At 43.9% G+C, this 9,675-nt stretch overlaps 1 protein-coding gene across 1 annotated transcript in view; it reads left to right on the top strand.

Annotated features, from left to right (window-relative positions):
* SERPINA12 (serpin family A member 12) overlaps positions 1 to 9,142 on the top strand; it is a 17,673-nt gene extending 8,531 nt beyond the window's left edge. The window contains exons 3-4 of the mRNA XM_007944547.1: positions 4,430 to 4,577; positions 8,951 to 9,142. Of these exons, the coding sequence (XP_007942738.1) occupies positions 4,430 to 4,577; positions 8,951 to 9,142 (340 nt within the window). The remainder of the gene's footprint in view (positions 1 to 4,429; positions 4,578 to 8,950) is intronic.
* Positions 9,143 to 9,675: the final 533 nt, after the last annotated feature.

The raw sequence follows: 9,675 nt of genomic DNA, 5'->3' as shown, positions 1-9,675 counted from the left end.
TAGTAAACCTTCTAAGCAAAATAAAAATGAAAACAATCATAAGGACTCAGTAAACACAAAATCAGCAATGACTAGAAAGAAAATCAACAAAGATACAGAAGATCTAAACAACATAATCAACCAGCTGGACCTCATAGACATAGAACACTCCACCCAACAAAAATGCAATATACATTCTTCCCAAGTGCACGTTGGTCATTTTCCAAAATAGACCATGTTAGGCTGCAAAGCAAGCCTCAATAAATTTTGAAACATTGAAATAATACAAAGCATCTTCTCAGATCACAAGGGTAGAAAATAAGAAATCAACAACAGGAAAAACAAGGAAAAAAGTGGAATCTGAATAACACCTTGCTTAAAAGCTACTGGGGAATAGAAGAAATAAAAAATGAAATTCTAAATATTCCTTGAATCACATGAGAATGAAAACACAACATAGCAAAATCTTTGGCACACAGAAAAAGCAGTGTTCAGAAGACAATTTATAGCAAAACATACATCAAAAAAAGAAGAAAGAACTTAAATCAATTCCTTAACCCAACATCTCCAGTAGTTAGAAAAAGAGCAGCAAAACAAAGTCTACAGTCACCAGGAGATAAAGATTCATGCAGAAATAAATTAAATGGAAAACAGAAAAGAAATCATTAAAAAGACTAAATTCTTATTCAAAATAATAAAATTAATTATTGTAAAAAAGATTAATAAAATAGACAAACCACAGGCAAATTTTAAAAGAAAAAGAAGCACAAAAAATGAAATGGGAGATATTGCAATTGAACAAATTGAAATAAAAAGGAAAATAACAGAATGCAACGAAGAACTGTACTCCAACAAATTTGAAAACCTGGAGAGATGGACAAATTTCTAGAAGTATATGACCTACCTAAACTAACACAGGCTGAGGTAGAAAATTTGAACAGATTCATAGCAAAAGAAGAAATGGAACAAGTCATTAAAAAATAAAATAAAATAAAATAAATCACCACCACCACCACAACAAAAAGATCCTGGCCCAAACAGCTTCACCAGAGAATTCTACCAAACATTCAGAGAAGATGTGACATCAATTCTACTCAAACTACATAAAAAAAGGATGTAATACTCTTGAATTCATTTTAGGAAGCAAGTATAACCCTGACACCAATGTCAGGCAAAGACACCACTAAAAAAAAAGATTACAGAACAATATCCTTCATGAACATAGATGCAAAATTTCTCTACAAAATCTTAACCAATGGGATCCAACAACATATCATGAAATAATACATCCTTGAAATAATATATTATGAAATAATACATCCCACCAAATGGGATTCATATCAGGTATACAAGAATGCTTCAACATTATAAAAATAATTAACATAATCCATTACATAAATAAACCAAAGAAAAAGAACCACATGATCATATCAATCAATGAAGAAAAGGCATTTGATAAAATCCAGCACCATTCCTGATATAAACTCTCAGCAAAATAGGAATAGAAGGGAAATTCCTCAACATCATTAAAACATATACAGAAAACCAACAGCCAACATTATTCTCAATGGAGAGAGATTGAAAGCATTCCCCTGGTGAATGGGAACCAGACAAGGATGCCCTCTGTCACCTTTCTTATTCAATATTGTATTGGAAGTCCTCACTCTAAAACTCACTGCCATCTAGTCATATCTGACTCATAGTGACTCCTCCTTGGGTTTCCGAGGCAGTATCACTACAGAAGTAGATTGCCCAAGCTTCCTTCTGAGGAGCAGTAAGGCAAGAAGGGGAAATAAAAGGCATCCAAATTAGTAAGAAAGAAGTAAAACTATTCCTAGGATATATTCCTAGAATGGTATAATCCTATATATAGAAAACCCCAGAGACTCAGCAAGAAATCTGTTGGAACTAATAGAAATTCAGCAACATGGCAGGATTCAAGATCAACATACAAAAATCATTGTATTCTTCTACACCAACAAAGAGAACTCTGAAAAGGAAATAATGGAGCCAATACCATTTACAATAGTTACCAACAAGATAAAATACTTGTTAATAAACCTAACCAGAGATACCAAAGACTTATACAAAGAAAACTACAAAACACTACAGCAAGAAACCAGAAAAGACCTACATAAATGGAAGAGCATACCATCCTCATGGATAGACAAACTTAACATTGTGAAAATGTCAATAATACCCAAAGCAAATATAGATATAATGCAACCCCAATCCAGATTCCACCAACATTCTTTAAAGACAGGAAAAAACCAATCACCAACTCCATGCGGAAAGGAAAGAGATCTCAGACAAACAAAACACTACTGAAGAAGAAAAAAGTAAGAGGGCCCATACACTCCAATCTGAAAACCTACTCTACAGCCACAGTACTCAAAACAGCCTGGTACTGGGACAACAGACACATAGACCAATGAAACAGAATTGAGAACCTAGAAGTAAATCCATCCACCTATGGACACCTGATCTTGAATAAAGGGCTGAAATCCATTAAATGGGGAAGAGACAATCTCTTTAACAAATATTGCTAGCAAAACTGGATATCCATTTGTGGAAAAATGAAACAAGATCCACACCTCACACTTTATACAAAAACCAACTCAAGATAGATCAAAGACTTAGATGTAAAACCCAAGACTATCAAGATCATCAAAGGGAACAGTAAGGACAAACTTAAGAGTTCTAATTCATGGCATAACTATTCTATCAGATATAAGCAAAAATGCACAAACAGTAGAAGATAAACTATAATCAGGATCTCCTATAAATTAAACACTTATGCACATCAAAAGACTTCTCCAAAAGAGTAAGAAGAGAACCTACAGACTGGTGGGTGGGTGGGTGGGACTGGTAATGTCATATCTGACAAGGGACTAATCTCTAAAATTTATACAAAACTTCAACACCTTAACAACAAAAAGACAAACAAGCCAACTATAAAAATGGGCAGAAGACATGAACAGACACTTCACCAAAGAAGACATTCAGGCAGCCAACAAACACATGAAGAAATGCTCACAATCATTAGCCATCAGAAAGATGCGAATGAAAACAACAATGAAATAACATCTCACACCGGCAATAGCAAAGTTCAGAAGAAAGGGTGGGGGAAGAACCAGAAAACAAATACTAGCAAGGGGCTAGAGAGACTGGAACACTCATCTACTGCTGGTGGTGCTGTAAAATGGTACAACCGCTGTGGAAAACAGTATGACACTTCCTTTAAAATTTGGAGATAGAAATCCATTATGATCAAGCAATCCTACTACTAGGTAAATATTCTAGAGAAATTAGAACTATGAAAAGAAGAGTTATATGCACAGCATTATTCACAATAGCAAAAAGATGGAAACAACTTAAATGCCCATCAAAGGATGAATGGATAAACAAACTATGGTACATGCACACAATTGAATGCTATGCAGAATTAATGGATAATGATGAATTTACAAAATACCTTGTAACATGAATGAACACAGAGGACATTATGCTGAGTGAAATACATCAATCACAAAAGGACAAATGCTGTATAAGACCACTACTATTAAAAGTCAAGAGAAGGTTTACACACTGAGAGAAACATTTCTGAATGGGTGACTCAGGGTCCAGGGAAAAGTTTTGCTTTGTTTTTTAGGATGGGAGTTATTACAGCATGTAGCCTGCTTCTGTGAATGATCAAGTGGGTGCCACTCATGGATGACACAGAGGAGAGAGGAAACAGGCAGGAAGGGGGTTTTTGGAATGACAAGGAGAAATGGCATCCAGGTGCACAGGGATCATGCAGGTACCCCAGGGACCCTTGACCCCAGGCTCTGGGCCAGCAGGCTTGTCCAGGCTGCACCCACAGAGGATGTGGTGCTGCTAATCCAAGGGTAAGCAGAGGGACACTTGCTAGTCTCTGACTGTCTGTAGACCTCCTTACATGGCTCTACTTTGGCGCTCTGATTGTCCTGTGGATGCAATGCTTAGTATCACTAGTTTTGGATGAGTGGCTTAGAGAGATAAACTGCTTTGCTTTGTGACAGAGCTTAAGAAAGGCAAAAGGAATTTGAACTCAGTTCTATCCAACTACAAATCTGAGGCTCTGCTGGGGTCATCGTTGGCTCAGGTAATGGGCGTGGCTGGGTCTGCAATAGGAGGGTCCTCAGTAGCTAGCTGCAGGTGAAGGGACCCTGAGATGGTGGGGATTTGACAATGCTTCCTATGGATGAGGGCTCTTGGGCAGGCTTGGTACAAAGCAGGAGCATGGTTCAGAGAACACAGGGTATCTTGAAACCAGGGTCCCAGGGGTAAGGAGTCCCTTCTCATTCTATGGAAAGAGAAGATCTGAGGCTCTTGGGGCTGGGAGCACGAACGTCTGATTCATCAGTCTTTGGAGCCTGCCCTGGGTGATGGAGCCCACCTCTCACCTCTGTCCCTTCCACCTCCCCAGGGTTGTGGATGTGTCCGTGCCCAGGCTTTCCATCACTAGTACCTACAATTTGAAGGAGGTACTCTCTCAGCTGGGTATCACCAAAATCTTCGAGGAGCATGGTGACCTCACCAGGATCTCCCCTCACCGCAGCCTGAAAGTGGGTGAGGTAAGTCTGCAGGAAGGAGAGGAAGCCTTCACACAGCCCCATAGGAGCCAGCTGTCACCGTATTGTGAGAGCAAGACCCACACACCAGTGAGGCAGGCCTTGGAACCCAGCTCTGCCTCATACCAGTGTGTGATCTTAGGCAAATCATATGACTTCCCTAAGCCTCAGGCTTCCAACTTGGAAATATCAATCTCCTGGTCCTATATTGAAAGTTAAAGCAACAGGCATTTATTAAGTACATCCTATAGGCCAACAAGGAGTTCTGGTGGTCTGGTGGCATAGTGCCTAAAGCATTTGACTGCTAACCAGAAGGCTGGTGGTTCAAACCTACCAGCCACTCCTTGGAAGGAAGATTGGCAATCTACTTCCATAGAGATACCACCTCAGGAACCCAAGGAGGGGTCACTATGAGTCTAATCGACTCGGGCAGTGAGTTAACCAAAAGGTTGGTGGTTCAAACCCACCAGCTGGTCCATGGAAGAAAGTTGAGGAAGTCTGTTTCCGTAAAGATTTACAGCCTTGGAAACCATATGGGGCAGATCTACTCTGTCCTATAGTGTTACTGTGAGTCAGGATCAACTACTTGGCAGTGGCTTTGGTTTATAGGCCAAGAGGGCAGCCTTGGTGATGCAGTGATTAAATGCTTAGCTATTAATGGAAAGGTCAGTGGTTGACACCCACCAGCTACTCTTCTGAAGAAAGAGGACGCCCCTTCCCTGTCCTTGCAATCTGCTTCTGTAAAGATTTACAGCTTTGGAAACCTTATGGGGTAATTCCACTCTGTCCTTATAGGGTGGTTATGAGTTGAAATTGACTCACAGTAATGAGTTTGGGTTTTTGTTGTTGTTATAAGGCCAACAACACAGGCCTGGAACTGGTCTAGGTCTGACTCAGACCCTCTCTCAAAGATCTCACCGGCTTGATACAAATAACTCATAAATATGTGCTACATGAAGGAGAGACATGCTAGCAGGTCTCATGGTTTCAGGAAGGTTGAGCCCCAGCCTATTTGGGACAATTAGAGAGGACCAGATTTAGCAGATAAAATGCAGGGAGCCCAATTCAGTTCGAATTTCAGGACAACTATGAATAATTGTTTAGTACAAGTATTGCATGAGACAGATACTTCATGGGACAGACATACTTATAGAAAAAAATTACTGTTCATCTGAAATTCAAATTTAGAGGACATCCTATATTTTATCTAGCAACCCTACTTTTGGGTTAAAGGAACATTGAACTATGCCTTGAAGCAGGGAGAGAGAGTTCAACAGGTAAGACTAGGAGTGGGAAGGATATTCCAGCACAGGGAACAGCATGGCCAAAGTCTCTGGGGGGATGTACAGGATGTGTCCCTAGATCAGTGGTTGGAGTGAAGAGGAAGGCTCAAGCCACTCTGGGAGGGACAGGCTATAGAGCTGGGCAGATTCCCAAAATCAATAGGCACTGAGGAGCCACCAAAGATGTCTGAGCTGGGGAGTGCCATGAGAACGGGTGCCTAACCCAAGTGCGTAGAATGAATGGCTACTGTGTGAATGGATGAGAACCCAAGCCTCAGTGACAGGAAGATGCTCTGCTAAGTATTTCCAACACAAATGGGATTCATTCATCATTCAACCAACTAGCACTGGGACCTCCTATGAGTCAGACACCTGCTGGGGACACAGAAATGGTTCTTCCCTGCAGAAGCAGATACACAACTTTCTCCACAGCACGGTCAGTGCAGTCCCGGAAAAGCCCACATGGCGCTCAACCTCCACGCTCCAGGGAAGGCTCGGAGCAGGCTGGGCATAAGCTGAGCTGAGATGTGAAAGTGCCCATGAGCTCTTCCAATGATGGGAGTTACCATGCATTTGACAGACAGTATCAGGCATTACGCAAATGTTTCATCTTTACCCCCAACGCTGCTGGGTGAGGAGGGAGACACTCAGGGAAGCCACACAAGTATGTAAGTGGGATTCAGGCAGACGGGCCAGTCTTGGTGGCCTTTCCTGTGTGCCAGAGAGTTAAACATCCCACTTGGGGGTCAGCACTGGCTCGGAGGCCCTGGGTTGGCCCTGCTGTGCCCTCACCCCGTAACTGCTGAAGGGGCTGTCCCACGGAGAACAATACGTACTTGAACATTTTGGAGAGAGTAAGGAGACTTTGGGAGCTCTGGTAGCATAGTGCCTAAGGCACTTGACTGCTAACCAGAAGGCTGGCGGTTCAAACCCACCAGCCACTCCTCGGAAGGAAGATGGGGCAATCTACTTCTGTAGTGATACTGCCTCAGAAATCCAAGGAGGGGTCGCTATGAGTCGGGGCTGACTTGACAGCACATAACAACAACAATAAAGGAGACTTTGGAAGTTTCCGGAGAATGCAAACAGTTAACATACTCAGATGCTACCCTGGAGGTTAGAGAGTCAAGTCCACCCAGAGGCACCTCAAAAGAAAGGTCTGGCAATCAACTTGCCAAAAATCAGTCATTGAAAACCCTACGGCGCCCAGTTCCACCTTAACACACGGGGTCACCATGAGTCCAAATTGATTCAAAGGCACTTTTGGAAGGTACCCCCGACTTCAGCCTCTCTGTCTGAGGGTTCTCCACTGGCTCCCAGCCACCTGGGGATAGCTCATTTTCCTAGTTGGGCATGATGACGATTTTCTGAGCCCATATTTTTATCTGGAAAAAGGGGATATTTGGCCATACTTCTGGGAGTTCCTGTGAGCACCATGCAGGGAAATGCTTTACAAACTCTGAAGTGTGGTGGTAAAGCAGCCCCCTCTGCCCCACCCTTCCTGCCCTCTAATGGCAGACCCTCTGAGACTCAGGGTGTCATGAATTGCCTGGCACAGCCATCTAAGAGAGAGGTTTCCTCTGCAGAGCTCCCCTCCCCCACCAGGCCTCAGGCTTTCTGGGAGGAGGGACAACATTGCCTTTCAGAACTGAAACAGCAGGCCCAGGCAGAACAGGTACCTGGCCCCCACGCCACCATTCAGGGAGGACTCTACTGTGCTATCGGGCAGCTCCCTCCTGAAGGACTCAGCCTACTGTCAAGTGTAAGGATGCCTAGGAGCACTCTGGGGCCAGCCCCACGGCAGTGAGGAATGGACAGGGCCTTGGGCTCTTCAAGGCCCTAGTGCCACCTAATTCCTTCCACTGAGTGGCTGCTGGGTTTGAACCCCCAACCTTCTGGTCAGCAGTCAAATGCCCTGGGCACTGAGCCCCCAGAGCTCCTTTTTCCTTTTTTCTCCTGGTTTAGCGTCACATAGGCTAGGGGGAACTGAGTGACCTTAGGTGACTTAGTTCATTCCTCTATAAAATAAGAGTCTAGAGACATCTATGGTTCCTCCACTTGACTGGACAAGACCCCTTCGTGGAGAAAACAGTAATGATTTGTTTCCCTATTTGCAAGAAGTGGGAAGGCAGTTATTAGACTTTTCTCACCTTTAAGCTTTCCTTTCAAGGATGTGACTGAACTAAACATTCAGTTTTAGCCACCCCTCTGTAGGTCTGTGTGGCTGTCAACAGTTCAACTCTTTTCTGTGGTTAGGTGTGCTGATAACTGCAATTCTACAAGATAAACATAGGATATTTGTCTGTTTTCTTCAAGTAAAATTCTTGGAATCTTGTACAATAGAATGAAGTATGTTAGTATTTCACAAGGGAAAAAAAAAAGAAAAAAAACATTGCCACCAAGTCGATTCCAACTCATAGCAACACCCCCATAGGGTTTCCAAGGCTGTAAATCTTTATGGAAGTAGATTGCCCTGTCTTCCTTCCACGGAGTGGCTGGTGGGTTTGAACTACCAACCTTCTGGTTAGCAGTCAAATGCCTTAGGGCTCCTTAGTATTTCACCAGAGGTCCATAAATGTCTCAGTCCCAATCACCAACTCACAGATTTTGATGCCACTGGGTGTGGTCCTAAGTCACCTCAAATAAGTTACCAGGAATCTAGCTCCTGCTCAACCATCCAGCCAATGAGTGAGGGAGCATAGGGAGCTGGAGGCCTCTGGGTGGAGATCCTGCCACATCCCTTCCATCTAGTTCAGGGTCAACAGCCCATTTCTGCCATTCATTATGGTTGACACTTCCCTGTAATTCATGGAAAGGAGAGCAGACCCCACTGCATCTTCTGAGCCCCCCGACAGCTGCCCCCACCTGCATCATATTTCCTATCACTCTGCATCTGCCTGTTGAACACCCTTCCACAATGACAGCCGAAGAGCCAGGAGCCCTGGGGTGGGTGGCACCAGCCAAGTTACTGCTGTGCATGTGTGTGATTGTCGCCACAGCCTCTCTCTCCTTGGGCCTCTTGCTGGCCTCTGGACCAGCCATGATCTCTGATGGTCTTGACCAGCATTGACAACCCCTCATTGATTCCCTCAGGTGGTCCACAAGGCCAAGCTGAAGATGGACGAGAAGGGCACAGAAGGGGCTGCAGGCTCTGGAGCACAGACGTTGCCCATGGAGAGGCCGTTACAGGTCAAGTTAAACAAAACCTTTCTGATGATGATGTTTGAGGAGAAGACAGAGTCCATGCTCTTCCTGGGGAAGATTGTCAACCCTACTGGGGCATAGGAGAACATTCTGGCTTGCTGCAGACCCCAACCATGGCCTGGGGTTGAAAACATCCATCCCATGGGATTGAAGCCATGGGGACAGTCTCCAATCCCACATCATTGCCATCTCCCAAGGCTCCAGCTTAAACAAGCAGCATTGTAGCCCTCAGTTCTCCTCCTATACCCATGTGGATGTCAGGATTCCACACCCACTCACACCTACTTGGCAGTATTCTCCTCTCCCTTTGGCAGGTAGAGGGGATTTGTACCCAATAAAAGCACACCAGGGGTTGCTGGTGGTTGATGGATAATTTGAAGAAGGTGTGAGCGAAGGCCACTACCAGGGGTTGGAACCACAGAGGCCTGGGTTCAAATCTAGGAGTGACGTGTCTTTAGGAGTGTCACAGCCTTTCTCTGAGCCTCTGTTGCCCTATTTCTGATTTTGAGATCGCGATGTTGTAGGAAAGCAAGGTCCTTACCCTGTGTCATGAAGAGCCAATGGTCACAACAGGTTGAAGCAGAAAAGCAAAATATTTATTGGGTATCAAGACC

The sequence above is a fragment of the Orycteropus afer genome, unplaced genomic scaffold (assembly GCF_000298275.1).
Source record: "Orycteropus afer afer isolate SDZICR_OR568_19922 unplaced genomic scaffold, OryAfe1.0 scaffold00127, whole genome shotgun sequence".
Classification (NCBI taxonomy): domain Eukaryota; kingdom Metazoa; phylum Chordata; class Mammalia; order Tubulidentata; family Orycteropodidae; genus Orycteropus; species Orycteropus afer.
This window is presented reverse-complemented; position numbering and strand designations above follow the sequence as displayed.